The sequence below is a fragment of the Periplaneta americana genome, chromosome 5, assembly GCF_040183065.1.
Source record: "Periplaneta americana isolate PAMFEO1 chromosome 5, P.americana_PAMFEO1_priV1, whole genome shotgun sequence".
Taxonomy (NCBI): domain Eukaryota; kingdom Metazoa; phylum Arthropoda; class Insecta; order Blattodea; family Blattidae; genus Periplaneta; species Periplaneta americana.
The window spans coordinates 164,852,198-164,868,504 of NC_091121.1; the positions used below are offsets into that span (position 1 = coordinate 164,852,198).

General features: G+C 33.6%; 1 protein-coding gene and 1 long non-coding RNA gene across 2 annotated transcripts in view; one reads left to right on the forward strand and one right to left on the reverse strand.

Annotated features, from left to right (window-relative positions):
* LOC138700261 (2-hydroxyacyl-CoA lyase 1-like) overlaps positions 1–16,307 on the forward strand; it is a 49,681-nt gene that overhangs the window by 21,519 nt on the left and 11,855 nt on the right. Inside the window, exons 5-7 of the mRNA XM_069826757.1 lie at positions 3,730–3,971; positions 7,970–8,152; positions 15,898–15,973. Coding sequence (XP_069682858.1) covers positions 3,730–3,971; positions 7,970–8,152; positions 15,898–15,973 — 501 coding nt within the window. The remainder of the gene's footprint in view (positions 1–3,729; positions 3,972–7,969; positions 8,153–15,897; positions 15,974–16,307) is intronic.
* LOC138700265 (uncharacterized) overlaps positions 1–16,307 on the reverse strand; it is a 56,526-nt gene that overhangs the window by 19,252 nt on the left and 20,967 nt on the right. The window lies entirely within an intron of this gene.

Consider the following 16,307-nt stretch of genomic DNA (forward strand, 5'->3'; position numbering starts at 1 on the left):
GTTATTGCAGGACATCTGCTGACATGATTTAAGAAGATCTGTATCTAAGATAGTATAATAATAATAATAATAATAATAATAATAATAATAATAATAATAATAATAATAATAATAATAATAATAATATTAATAATAATAATAATAATAATACCAACAACAACAACAACAACAATAATAATAATAATAATAATAATAATAATAATAATAATAATAATAATAATAATAATAGAAATGTTAACAGCAATAACGACCTATATGCCTTTACAATTACACATTAGTAGGCACTTTCATGCAAGGTCTAAAGACATAAACTCCTCTACAGTATATGGCATATGATGCAGCAGCAACCTGTTGACCATGCTTTTAAGCTTCTTTTGTTTACTACTTATTATGGAGCTTGCAATTTTATTATACATATTTATGCCTCTATGTAAAATACTTTTAAGACTTGTGGTTATTCTATGAGTGGACAGATGGATATGACCTTATGTTCTTGTTTGATACATGTGGTAGTCTGAATTCATTTTGAATTTTGCTTTGTTTTTATGAATGAAAGACACTGTTTCTAGAATGTATATACAAGGCACTGGCAGAATTTTGAGTTCCCTAAAAATTTCTTTACTTTGCGACCTTATAGGTGCTTGTTTCATATGCACAAGTAAGGTGGTTGTTGTTTAGTCAACTGTCCGAAGACAGGTTTGAACCTATTAAGTAACACCAATAAGGCATCACTCATGAGGCAACTAGGCCAGGAGATAATGGTGTAGGGTGGCCAGTTCCTTCCCCCCCTTCAATGCATATATCGCCGATCAGCTACATATTCCACTAATCAGACTTCAGATGCATACAATCAATTGTTCTTCCTCGGACACATATCGTCAAGTGAGATGTATTAACTGATAATAGATATACATATCAGCCAGAACCTCAATCAGAGGTAAGTAAAGTAATACATAAGAATTGATTCCACTTCATATAATTGGGGAAAAAAAAAAAAAAAAAAAAACTAACTATAATTACGAACAAAATTTTGCATATATTATAGTTCATATTTTCATGCATAACTTTAATGTTTAACCATTTGCAGATACTAGACAATGAATAGACAATGGAACTTATTTGTATACGTTACAAGAGCAGTATGTTGACGTTTCCATGGTCGAGGAAAAGATTGAAAAAGCGAAACATAGTTGAGCTTTTTTAATTTCCGAGAACATGAAAACAAACATACCGCTCGTGTATCGTACATTATTTTGTGCGAAGATAGTTTATTACACACATGAAATACGAATTTCTAATTAGTTGCAATGAAATCTCCATCTTGGTTTCTGTTTAATGACAGCAACTTCGGAAAACCAAAATATCTTTCTTCAACATTGTTGCTATAAAATGTTTTCTGTGTTTACTATACTCCAGCAGGCCGTGATATACGTCTGTCTTTTTTTTCCTCCAGTCTATAAATGCGAACTTAAAACAAAGGATAAGGTTATGTAATGATTTATTTTTCATTTTAATATTTTAACAATATTATTTATATAACATATTGCAGTAATAACATCGGCATCTGGAATCTTGTTGATTTTTTCACGGCTTCCTTAATGTTACTTGTATCAGGAATGCAATAAGTTTCGTGGAGTAGTAGACTTTACTTAATTTTTGCAAATATTTAAAAACAATAATTAACATTGCAGTTTAGGTGAAATTGCAGTGGTAAGTTTCCAATTTATAATTATTACTATGTTAAACGTCTCTAAAAATAATATGTTAAAAGCCTAAAGCAGTAAAATGAATGTGGCGCTTAAGCGGTAAGAAGAGGGAAATTGTTATGCGTGTTACGTTGGGAATACTGAATGTGGTATTTCACACTTACTGCGTATTGGTTCTGTGCGGAAAACAAGCAAATACGCATGACCTTGCACAAAATTATTTGCAATTTAAAATTTATTCAGTTATAAGAGTAAAAAAAACTTGCATTTTTTTTTAAATTGTTAAAATATAGGCGTATATAACTCATTGTATACAAATTTATATTTCCACATGTGGCAATATTTCGAAGAGCAATGAACTAAAGTTTGATAATAGGATTTTGTATACACGATGTTGGGTCAGACATTCTTTTTCATGGAACTGACATAGTTTGTCCAGGACGTCTTATACAATTTAGAGATAAAACACTGCTCGACCAGATAACCCCCTCCTCCCACGAGTTACAGGACAATGAGAAATGGATGATAACAAATGTCAGATTGGAAGAAACATGTACAGCTGTCAAAAAAAAGTAGCCGAACTAGTGAACAGCGAATATTTTCAAAGTCCACTTCGAATAACGGTGATGTTACATGATGCATAAGGTTATAGAAGCAGTTTCGGAACTAAGATGTTTAAGCAGGAGTCATTCACATCTGCGTCTCGTAGAGGAGCAGTAGTGTGTTCACTAAATGATTCGAAGGTTGTGACTTCGAGCTTGCTCAAGTTATCATTTTATTTTATTATTGTTCTTTAGCAATATAAATAATATTCAAGTTATCATTTATATTCCGTTATCTTTCTTTAGGATTATAAATAATACCGTATTCAATTTATCATTTTATTTTGTTACTGGTATCGTTCGTTAGCAATATAAATAATATTAAAGTTATGATTTGTATTCTGTTATCATTCTTCAGCGATATAAATAATATTCAAGTTATGATTTGTATTCTCTTATCGTTCTTTAGCGATATAAATAATATTCAGGTTATCATTTATATTCTGTTATCGTTCTTTAGCGATATGAATAATATAAATTTAATATTAGATTTGAAACAATATAGTTGCATGATACTAGTGTTTGTTTTTTCTTCTTATATTATTACATTATACAATAAAATGAAAAAGAGTGACCAGGATTTGAACCTGAGATGTTGACATCTAAATTCGGACGTTCTTCCAACTGAGCTACAGGGCAAAGTAATGAAGCTTATGCGGAAAAATTGGTCCAATGTCCCTCCAAGACGTTCTGATGATTTGTGGAAGGTCGTCCAGAATGCCTAGGATGTCGTGATTGAGAACAGTTGCTATTTGAAAAGACTAATTCCATGCCCACTCGATTGCAAGATGTGATTGAGATGGAAGGAAGATGGACTAAATATTGAATCGTGACTTTTTATTTTGTTTTTTGAACTTTTAATTGTCTGAATTTTCTAAGGCAGACGCCAGTAAGTTTGTTTCGTTTATGCCATGAAAGATATTTTTGTTGAGAATATAATTTTTCTTTCTTTCCATTTGCAGCCTTAATCTCATAACAAATAATGATAGTCATGGCATAATACATTCATTAACCTGATGTTATTACTAAAACAGTCATAAAAGAGGCAGGAGCAATTATATTTTCTCTCTCTCTTAAAAAAAATAAAAGCACTAGGTTGTGTTTGAATGCACGATCTCACAAAACGCTACCATTATGCTATCACAGTAACATGGAGAACACTAAGTATAACTGTAGATATCAGGCAACGTGGTCCAACAACATGTAACATCGCCTGTCTCCGAATTGTAGCAGAGATACCTGAAGGGAACTTAATTTCTAGAGAGCGGCCACTTTTTCTTTTGACAGCTGTACAAAGAATAGGAATCTTAACAACGAGCCTTACAAGACGAGATAGCTGAATGTCCTGTCTGAAAACACTGGATACCGTACAAGATATATAATTAAAAGAAAAAAATTGTATGCTATTTGCTTTCTTTTAGGAGCAGCATATGCAGGCGCAGAATCTGCTATACGTGATATGATACAAGCATTTAATATAACATTCCTTCCGACACCTATGGGTAAAGGAGTTGTACCTGACGACGACGTGTATTGTGTGTCACCAGCATGGACTACAGCATTACAACATGCTGACGTCATTCTTTTGTTAGGTGCACGGCTGAATTGGATTCTACATTTTGGACGGCCACCTAGGTTTGATCCAAATGTCAAATTTATACAGGTAAATAAAGAACCTGGAATGTTTCATTCAAATGAATATTCAGATATGTAGTCGCCGGAATATAGTGACAGTAATCTCGTGAAAAGGAAGAATTTTACATTTTAAATATTTTGTTAATATAGAATAGGGCACCAATGTAGTGCACACAGTACAAAGTTCGACTGGAAATCTGAGGTTATGCTCGAGCTGATTACCTAGTTATAGAACTAATTTTTATTAATCATCATTTTGTTCTACTTTTAGCTAAGAAATTTAACTATAAAACAGTTCATTTTTCGAGTAAAGATGTAATATTTTCAGCCCAATACTTCAGCGCAAAAGATGGACAGATGAGTGGACAGGCAAAAAAAAAAAATACCCCCATATCAATGTAAATTCATTGTGCTTGCTTCTGCAACAAGTTAATTAAGCAGTACTGAAATCTTACTGACATTTCTTTTTATGATGTTTTCTACCCTGGATATATGATAAACGCTTTATAGCTTTTAAGATTTCATGAATCACATTCAAAATTTTCATGTCAGGCAATCTCTCTTTCTATGGTCTGTTCCAGGAATCTGTAGAGTAAGTTAGGATTATACAGAGTGGAAGTGAAATAGTCTTGTAGATTTTCAGAGCGAATAGCTTATGATGTATGTAACAAAAAACTATAATATCATATTGGTGAAAAGTTAATAGTTTTTTCAGAAAAGAATGTTTTTTCTCAAATGTTTAACAACCTCTTATTCGGTAACTATTGCGAGTAGGATCGTGTCCTCTTTTTTTATCGATAGCAAAACTAATAAAGAATCATTTATCCTTCTGCCGTATTTCAATAGTGCAGACGATTTTCTTGTAAATTTAATTTTAAAAACCTCTAATTTGAAGCCACTGCACAATGCGATTTAGTTGCAACACAGCGCCAAAAAAACAGCTCATCTAGCGAGACACATCAAGTTCGTTGACTTCTTACATCTGTATCACGAGAAGAGTGTATTAGCGGGAATGTTGCCGGACTGATGAAACTTAATTTTCTAATTAACTGTGCATTTAATCACAAAACGTAATATAGGTATTACATAGTAGATAATCAACTTAAATATTGTTGTATGTTTTGAGTTCAATTTCTTTCGGGTATCAATTTTTATTATTGCAAACATATCCCATGTCAGTTATGCCCACTGATCCTAATTTTCGGAAAATGATGTAGCAATGACTAGAAGATGAAGATGAAGTTGGTGATTAAAATGAAGTAGGTGAATGCCCACATTTCGATGATTTTGCCTAAACCCTGATTTTATCATCCCTAGTGCTAATGAGACTAAAACATCAGATTCAGAGTGACATGGCGAGTTGTCAGAGACATACAAATCCCTAATGAAGTTGCCAGATGAGAATAGAGATGAAACAGCTCCACCTCGTTCTCCAGCAAATTACATATAAGTTATCTTGGAGAAGACAAATTTGTGTGATACAGCCAATCCCAACGAAAAATCATAAAAACACCTTCACACAATATTATTTGAGGTCTTTCTGTTATTATGACATCTGCTAAAGACTTCGGTAATGCAGCTACTCCTGTAGACATCATAACCTGCTTCTCATAATTTATAAAAATAAATTATTTTGAATTAAATATTTTAAATTATATTTATTGTAAAACATATGTTTATTGAAAAAATAAATTATCTTGAATTAAAAGTGTATAAATTACGCATGGGAACGATAATTAAATATGCCCAGTCTCCTAGACCTGGTATTATTAGATTACCAGGAAACAATTGGCATTCATACAGTCCTCTCTGTAGATTGAAAACTCAAAAAAGTTTCATATCCATTGTTCAAGAATTAAAACAGAAAATCAATATCCCGAATTTAAAAGAAAACCTACAAATTAAACCAAACCCTTTAACTCTATTAAATATGGAATATAATCTAAATTTAACAGAAGAAATACTGAAATCAGAAGTAAACACTGAAATACTAAAACAATTGTCTTTAGAGACAATTAATATTAGATACCCTCCACAAAACTGGCTTCATTTATACACCGACGGATCCTTGATCTCCAGAGAACAAGGTGCCGGTGCAGGTGTTACGTGCTGTCTCTTCTCACTTTATAAATCTCTTGGGTATGGAACAACGAGTTTTGATGGAGAAATCATTGCAATAAGTGAAAGTCTCAGGAATCTTCTATGCCCCATCAGTAAATTTAAAAATGCAGTTATATTGTCAGACTTCAAAGCAGCTATTCTATCAATAGTCTCTAAACACACACCTTCATCTCAAACAGCAGAAATAACTAAAATGCTCTCTCAATTAATATCACTCAATAAAAGAATTGTATTCCAATGGATACCATCCCATTGTGGAATCCTGGGAAACGAGAATGCGGATGCTTTAGCAAAGAAGGGCAGCACTGCTACTTACAGACCTGTTACTAAATCTACGTATTACTCTGTAAAAAGATTTATTAAATCTACATACTTAGACTTCAACAAACAAAATTTGATAACACAATCCCAAGGGAAAAAATGGAACTCTCTGCATCAAAATCCACAGTTAATTCCCGATTTACCACGAAAATCGTCTGTAGCTGCATTTAGATTGGCAACAGGCCATGATTGTTTGGCCAAACACCTGCATAGAATTGGAATATATCAGTCCCCTAACTGTCCATTGTGCAACTCAAACCAAGAAATGGATTCGGAACACCTCAAAATCTGTGCTCCAGTGGCTGGTCATGATAATATATTTGAAAAATATTGGAGTGCAAGAGGTCAAATGACTTTATTGTCAAACGCCTGGCATTAGAAAACAACAACTTTTTCAAGTCAGAACAGTTCCGTGGACCACCTTACTCTTGTTCCCTTCGAAAGCCAATTTATCATTTATGTAGCATATTTTAATACCAGTATACTTATATTTTAATGTAGAAATAATTAATTAAAATTAATTTAATTCGATTAATTTTATATGAATATTAACTAATTGACTAATATCGTCATCTAGAAAAACAGAAATAAAAAAAGTTAATGCAGAAACATGCCCGATTTTCAACAAGTAAAGATGCAATTTTGCATGTTCTATTTATTGGTGTACAACGTACAGTGCGTGACCATTTCAATGTGCAGACTGGGTGTCAGCAAAAGTATTAAGAAAGTCATAAATACATGAAAAGGTTCTATACTTTGAGTCCTGTTATGAATTCGGATGGTCCCTGGCTGGGTTCCTGGCATGGCGCTAGATGTGCAGGGAAAGGATGGCGAGAAACACCATTTTCATAGTGCTTTAAATCTCTCTTTTGTTGCTGAGAGTAGAGTAGGAAGTCGATAGACGGGTAAGGTAAATAAATTTCATAAAATGTCAGTACTGGAAGAAAAAGTCTATCTAATTCTAATTTATTCACAATTTACATTTTAAATGATACATATGAATTGATACCCGAAATGAGCATATGCTCGTGCTCGGGTACAGTCCAGTAGTCTACATAAATTTTACAGAGATCAATAATAATGTTGATGATAGAAATAATAGTAACAATAATATTAATAATAATAATAATAATAATAATAATAATAATAATAATAATAGTAATAAAACAAAAATATTGTGAAAGGTGATTGCCATGTGTCATTTACAAACTCTGAAATTTTCGGCTATAGTGTGATACGCAATTCGTTTGAATTTTATTTTTTCTTCTGTCTTTTTTGAAGGACCACAAGCGCAGACCTCGAGGACCACAGGTCATCATAGTTTGAGATACGCTGTCCTAGACCGATCTTTTTTGTAACTTAACTGTGATTTTAGTGTACCTTTCGAGTTAAGGGTTAAATTTTCATAAACAGAATGTAGCAGTGGCATTTTAATTTAATGTCTATAGAAGCATCAGTAGTTCTGATGCTGACTTGTACTAAATATGTTGCAAACTAAGTACCAGTAACTAAAATTCTAGAGATATTTCTCGGACATTGTATAAAAATTATATTAAAAACTTAGAAATTTTGTTTTTTATGCAGGTGGATATTTGTCCCGAAGAATTGCACAATAGTATTCCAGCCAAAGTCGCAATTCATGCTGACATTGCTGCATTCACTCATCAATTAGTGCAGCATTTATCACGCCAGGGATGGTGTATGTTTACAATTCCATGGTTGGTGCAGTTAAACACAAAATGTGATAAGAACAGGGAAATTGTCATGGTATGTATATTTTATTGTTGCTCTGAAGAATCTAACTATTAGTATGTGGAAAGTTAAGACTAATAAGAGTAAGGTTAATCACTACCACTCAATATACAGTACAGTACTATATTAAACGAGCATTGAGTGACTTATTTTCCTATTGCAGATATGCATCTTCAGTCATCTTACATGTTGTACCAACATAACTTACGAGACATTACGAACATTTCACGCTAGTTTGCAATGTTCCAGCGGGATAGAAACTAGGCCATTTTCATACCTCAGGGAAGTGTGTAGAGATAGGAAAATGGAGTGTTATGACAGGTTAGGTTAGTTTAGATTTTTATTATGTCTTATGCACTTATTTGTGACAGGTTAGGTTACAGTAGTTTAGAATTTTGTTATGCCTTGTATAGACAAATCTGTGACTGGTTAGGTTAGGTTAGTTTAGGCTTTTATTATGCTTTGCATATACGAAACTGTGACAGGTTAGGTTAGGTTAGGTTAGTTTAGGCTTCTATTATGCTTTGCATATATGAAACTGTGACAGGTTAGGTTAGGATAGTTTAGACTTTTGTTATGCCTTATATAGGCGAATCTGTGACAAGTTAGGTTAGGTTAGTTTAAGGATTTTAGTGACAGGTTAGGTTAGGTTAGCTTAGGCTTTTATTATCGTCGTCAAGATGAAGGTGAAAGCAATTGAGTGTGGCGCTCTTGAACAGATAGTGATTTTTTTGTTTTCTATGTTGGCAGTTCAAGTGCATCGGTGTCTATTTCAAAATCGGTGAAAGTCACTCAACGCTAGTTTCTTCGTATATTTATATTTGAAATAAATTATGTTTATAATCAGGTTTATTGAAATTAAATACTGTAAATGTTTGTTTAAAATGTACATTTATTTTAGAGTTCTTTCCTTTCTTTGTATTTTAATGAAGAATACACTATTTTAATATAGCTACGTCTAAAGATAAATGTCAGGAAATGTATATTATACTCGGATCTGTGAAAAATTGTGCACAATTTTGTGTACAATTTTCAGTGGTGAAGCTCTTAAGAGTCTTTTGAGGCTTAGCTTACCCAAAAAAAATTTGAGTTATTATACCTGAGGGATATGCCACCAGAGCTAAATGACACCTGTGAGCAGTATGGGATGAAGATAAATGTAAATAAGACGAAGACTATGGTCATAGGAAGACAAATAAAGAAAGTAAACTTGCGAATTCTAAATGAGGCAGTAGAGCAAGTGGACAGCTTCAAATACTTGGAGTGTAACAACAAGTAACAACATGAGCTGCTATCAAGAAGTCAAAAGGAGGATAGTAATGGCCAAGGAAGGTTTTAATAGAAAAAGGAGCATCTTCTTCGGACCTCTGGAAAAAGAACTGAGGTGAAGTGCTTTGTGTGGAGTGTGGCATCGTATGAGGCAGAAAAGGGTTTAAGCCACAGTCGCATTTTGCTACTCGACTTCTAAAAATGCAACAAACTTTCAATGTAAATGTGCAAAAATGCGACAACTACATTAGAATTCAGAAACAAAGATGGCAATGGAGAAAATGAAATCAGAGATGTATTTGAACTAATCTGAATTTAAATGAAATGCTAAGGGCATGGGCAATGTTCAAAAAGGTATTCAGAAATAGATGTTCAGGAACTGATTTAAAAGAGTTGGTGCAATTCATGTAAGTTAAGTGAACAATTTCTTCTAATTGATTTATATAATTCCATCGCATACTGTAAATTGTGAGTGAGGCTATAGTTGCAAGAATCTTGTAAAAACTGGAATTAGAAAAATCCTTTCAGTAAACAGAGTTAGCACTCTGCTAACAATAAATCTTGAAGAATCTACTAGTAAAGAATTTCAATGTTTAGAGTGTCCATAAAATAACGTATTTTAATGTGATGTGAATTCAGCAGCAATTGATTCTAAACATATCGAAGTCTAATGATTTACTTATATAAATATATCTAGAGTGTGATAAGATGGATTAAAAGTAATAAAACTCCAAGGAACAAATTACGTAGCTTTTTGTTTCTGCATAGGTACTTCATTAATTTTATTTTTCTGCAAATTATTTATAATACAGCACAAGCATTTCGCAATTTGCACAAATATAATTTTCCATTTGTGCATTTTTGCGACAATTATTTATTTCCTGGGCAGAAACATGGACATTACCACGAAGTGAAGAGAAGCGAATAGAAACATTTGAAGTGTGGAGAGAATAAGAAATGAAGCTATGTTGGAAAGAGTAGATGAAGAAAGAACGATACTGCAACTGATCAGGAAGAGGAAAAGGAATTGGTTAGATCACTGGCTGAGAAGAAACTGCTTACTGAAAGATGCAATGGAAAGAATGGTCAATGGGAGAAGAGTTCAGGGCAGAAGAAATCAGATGATAGAAGACATTAAGATATATGGATCATATGAGGAGACAAAGAGGAAGGCAGAAAATAGGAAAGATTGGAGAATGCTGGGTTTGCAGTGAAAGATCTGCCTTTCGGCAAAACACTATGAATGAATACCTAGTAACAGTGTAAGTTCGTAATAACGATGGTTTCACTCCAATCCCTCCATGTATTAACTTCACTGTTGTCATTCATTTCAGGATGGATGTCTGTGCGAGAGACTTGTGACACAAGTCTCCTCAAAGGTAGCGACAATTGAAAGCTTGTGGGAAGGTCGGGAAGGGGAGGGGGGTATTGATTTGCTACTACAGATCCGTAGGAAAGATGGCTAGCCTCAAGACGTATAAAATACACTGCGCTATATTGGTCTTCTGTGAATGTGCTGCATTGTTGAGCATTAGTTTAACCAGAAGTGCATGCGTGCGTTACACACCAGTACTAATTTTGTGTAAAATTGTTCATGCTGGGAGAACATTAAAGTCATTATTTATTGAATTAAAAGACAAACCATTTTCAAGTTTGACACATGAAACAAAATGTGATTACAAAGATAGGAGATCAACAACACCTTTGCATATTAAAATAGCGGATGGAGGAAAACAAAATAGAAAATTTCAATTCTCATGGTATGAGAAATATCCTTCGATAACAGCGTGCTCTGAGACAAATAAGTTATATTATTATACCTGCATTCTGTTTGGGGGTGAAACTGAGTGGTCATCATCATCTGATGGGGTCTGTGTCAAACAGAATTTGATAGAAAAGCCGAGAAATATCACAGTTACAAAAGATATCTTCAGAATGAAGAGACTTTTCTTTTGTTAAGTCGTGGAAGAATTTAACATGGAATTTCTGAAGGAGCCAAGCTTCAAGCCAACAAACATAATGCAATTATGGAACAAAATAGATTTTTAATTGAGAGGCTTATCGAAGTTGTTTGCTTTTTAAGTAAGCAAGAGCTTGAAGATGAAAGATCCTACAACAGAAGAAAATATTTTTAATTATTATTAGAACTTCTTTCCATACAAGAACATGTTCGACTAGTGCAGCAGAACTGCGTCAGCTAACCTCAAATACAGTTGTGGAAGCAGCAGAATGGTTCAGAGCAAATAAGTTAATTTTAAACGAGGAGAAGACTCAAAAATTAATTTTGACATTGAAAAAAGGAGAAGGGTCTGAAGAAAAGGCAGTAAAATTACTTGGTATCCATCTTGATACAAAACTAACCTGGGATTGCCACATTGAATACATCTCTCGGAGACTGTCCAAAGTCCTGTACTTCTTAAGAGTAATTAGAGATAAAATACCTGGCAGTACCTAAGAAGTGTTTATTTCGCTTTTTTTCATAGCATATTGAAGTATGGAATCTTGGTGTGGGGAAATAGCAATAAACTTATTGAAGTCCTACTGATTCGGAAGAAAGCAATAAGAATTATCACAGAAGTACCAAGCAAAGCACATTGTAAACCACTGTTCATACAGGAGTCCATCTTAACAGTTGTTAATGAATATATTCTGGAACTCCTCCTTTACATCAAGAAAAATCTTTATGGCTTCACCAGTAGGATGGATGAACATGAGTATAATACTCGGAATAAAGAAAAACTGGACATACCATTTTGCAGACTATCCAAAGTTAAAAAGTAGTCCTAATATGTTGGGCTGTAGAATGTTCAACATATTACCACAGGAAGCGTCACTTGACATATTCAAAGTCAAAGTGAAAACATGGCTTCTTAGAAACCCATTCTATTCTGTGCAAGAATATTTTGAATCAGAAAATCAAGCTGTAGATAACTACTGAAGCTTTCCTGGCGACGTGATAATTCGATCTACCGGGGATCTACTGCATCCCATGTGAATGTGATGTGGCTTACATTGGACAGACTGGACGCACAATAGCGACGCATCTTTCGGAACATCAAAGAAGAATCAGATTAATGCAGCCCGAAAAATCCGGATTGGCTGAACATTGCATTGAAAAAAGCAATAGGGCTAATTTCAATAACACCGAGGTCCTGGCGAAGGGTTCGGGCTATTGGGATAGAAGAGTAAAAGAAACCCTGGCCATAGCGGTGGAATGCTGTAACCTGAACCGGGACTCGGGTCTCCAACTAAGCACGGCATGGGCACCGGCTATTAAATTTCTCACTGCCCGGACGACGGGCCGTCATCAGCGGAGGACACATGAGAACTCGTCCACCAAGCCCACCGTGAGACCCAAGGTCATTCAGCCGAAAAGCACAAAGCAAGACGACACGTCGGCCACGTTCTCGCCGCAGTCCGCACTAATAACAGCCAATCGGCGTACATCTCCTCGGCTGACTCCTCCCTCTGGCACTATAAATTAAGGAGCTGGGTACCCTCAGATATCATTTAACCCTGAAGATGAGGAAGATGAACATCCTCGAAATGTTGGTGGATCACCTGGCTGGAAGCCCGAGAAAATTTCGAATTAAGCTGTAGATATTCTTTAGGTTTCTTTCTCTCAATTATATTATTATTTTGTAATATATTAGAAAATTCTCATAAATTGTTAAGTTCATTCTTGTTTTATTGTATATAAACGGAGCAAATCAAATAATATTTGTGATCAGTGTGTTACAATTTTCATCTATATATTGGCCTATTTTTGATAATCTTCACTCTCAATTGTAAACTCTAAGGAGTATTTGTGATCATTTGTTTTATGTTTAGTGTTGTAATAGAATAATTTTCATTTTTGCATGATTATTTCACACACGACAATGTCATTAGCTTTTGCTATAACGACAGCTAATAAATACTATACTACTATACTATACTATTCATATTCATATTTATCATCATCATACAGCTTTCAAGTAGTGGTTTCCCTCACATCCAGACAAGAACAGTTCATATGTGATCATTTTCCCAGCTTTAAAATTACATCAAGTGCAAATGACTGTTCAAATGGGAATGCGTTTTGGAGATGTTGAGAAGATAAAATGTCTTGAATTGCTAGATCAGAAAAGCTTTATGGGATATAAACTAAATTTTCCTGTTATGAAATTAAATAATATATCCATTTTTTAACAAAGAACGATTAGAAAATAAATTAAAGAATATTTATGTAGATGAAGAAAAGCATTTACTTTCTGCAGACCTCCTGAAATTAACAATTAGCAATGGCCTTCAAATCATCTATAAAGAGGTAACACGACTTGTCTAATTGGACTTGGCATTTGCCGTTACTACAACTTCTTCCGAAAGGAGTATGAACACACTGAAAAGGGTAAAAAGTTATCTTCTTCATTGTTTGATACACTCTTTTAACACTTGTATAATCACTGATTAACAATAACATCTTTAATGTGTTAATATTAAAAAAATACCTGGCTGACTAGTTTCGAGGTGGTGTTCCTCATTACCTGAAGCCTAGTGAGTCTAGCGCTATCTTCTGGTTTCCTGTTGTGGTGGAGTGTGTTCATGATTGTCTCGAAAAAAGGTGTGTTTTGAAATTCAGGATATGCTGTGGATGTGTTTTTGTATGTTTGTAAATTTCATATTGTTCTAGAGTGTCAAGTTTCTGGTTTTTTGGCTGGATGTGTAGTATTTTCATGTCAGTGGCTATGTTGCTGTAGTTGTGATTGGAGTTTATGCTGTGTTCTGCATAGGTTAAGTTGTTGTGTGGTTTGGTTATGGCTGTGATATGCTCCTTGTAACGTGTTTGAAATGATCTTCCAGTCTGTCCAATGTAGAAGTCATTGCAACTATTGCATGATAGTATGTATATGTTACTGTAAATGTATGAAGACCGGTAAATCTTAGAATTTACCGGTAAAACCTAACATTTACCGTTATGGTGCGGTAAAAGCCCGAAATATCTTATTAGATGTATACATTTTGAACTTTTACCGAGCGATGTTGGTAAATCTCAGGATTTACCAATCGGTTATGGTAAAATCGTATTAATTTAATGAAAAAATCTTTACTAAGATTTACCGTTCTTCACACTTTTACATATCCATTTCCCACTTATCTTTTTATTGTTTTAGGATCTATTTAAAAACATAAATAAAAATACCTCAGCAGTGACTGCAATAATTTATATTTATTTTAAATTGAAGTTATTTAAATATTCTTACATTCCAATGTAATTATAATAAACAATATTCCGTATTAAAAATAGTGAAAAATATTATAATTTTAACCACTGTCTGTTACAGTATTCCGCACAACAATTAAAAAAGCCTTTATATTCCCTCAAACAATCTAGGTCCATAAATGAAGTAAAACAAACATTATCAATGTTAATTCTTGTTACGATAAGGTTGGCTGTTATGACATTTAGAATTACACAACATGGAAGATGATTTACACAAATATTTTTTGTTGTACACTTTTTTAAACAATTACACTTTTTGAATCCTTGTCCTCCAACAAAAGATAGTTTGTCAACCACTTTCCATACACTAATTTCTTCTTTTCCTACTTCTTCGATGTTGATCAAATTTTCTTTGCACAATGTAAATTGGTTCCTAGTGTACAATGACTTCAGTTTGCCAGCTTTGGTAGCAAGTTGATAAAATTCGTCATCTTGAATATTTATGACTACTGCTATTATTGATTTTGCATCAATTTTTGCCCGGTATACATCCGGTACTTTAATTCTCAAATTATGTCCGACTGAAAGTTTGGAATTTTGTTACAAGTGGCTGCTTTCATTTTCTTCGCTTGCACTTCAAGACTTTCTTTGGCAGCCTCTCAGAACCGCTTCACTTTATCGATCCTGCAAATATGTCTGAACCTGCACAACGGAGGCAGGATTCTTCATTTGGATTCTTCGAGCTAGCTTTTACCAGCTCGCATCGATAAATCCTGAGATTTACCAACATTTCTTGGTAAAAGTTCAAAATGTTTCAATCTAATAAGATATTTCGGGGTTTTACCACACTATAACAGTAAATGTTAGGTTATACCGGTAAATTCTAACATTTACCGGTCTTCGTACATTTACGGTAACATATACACCTGTTATCTTGTCTGTGTGTTAAGATGTTTTTGTAGTGTGTTCTGTGTTCAGAAATTATCTTCGTAATTCAATGAAGAATTAAAGACTAAGTTCTCTCAGTACAATCATCATTTGAAAAAAAAAAACTGATTAAACAACTTGCAATTGATCAGAGTTTCAAGGAATGAGTAACTGATACTTTTGCAACCAAGAAGAATCGATGCCTGGACCTGCTGTATAAAAATATAAGGTAAGGAGATTATTTTCAGCCTACCTAGTATTTACACCTTAGCTTCGCCACTGACAATTTTGTTTGATAATTGAACGTATTCGTAAATATTTATATATTATTTGGTATTAATGAATTTATGTTTCATAACAGAAAATGGCTGAAGACACAAGGGTCCCACTCAATTACTACACAGTCTTCCACCATATACAAAAGATAATACCAAAAGGTAGAAATCATATATAATTTTAACAATACGTGTTTTATGTAGACTTACAGAATAGTTAATTCTTAGACGATTATTTGTACTGCGCAAAAATAAGTTAAAAGTAACCTACTACTTATAAATATGATATTTGTATTTCATACTTGGATTTTGTGTATATGATTTAAACATAATGCTTTATATAAAAATATTTGCACGAGTTGATTAACAACCCATATAGAAAGAAATGTGTGTGCTGTATGTTCTAGTAATGACCCACATCAATCTATAACATTACTAACGAATAAAATCTCTATAAGAAAATATGTACCGGTACTTTATTGATATAATTTCTCTT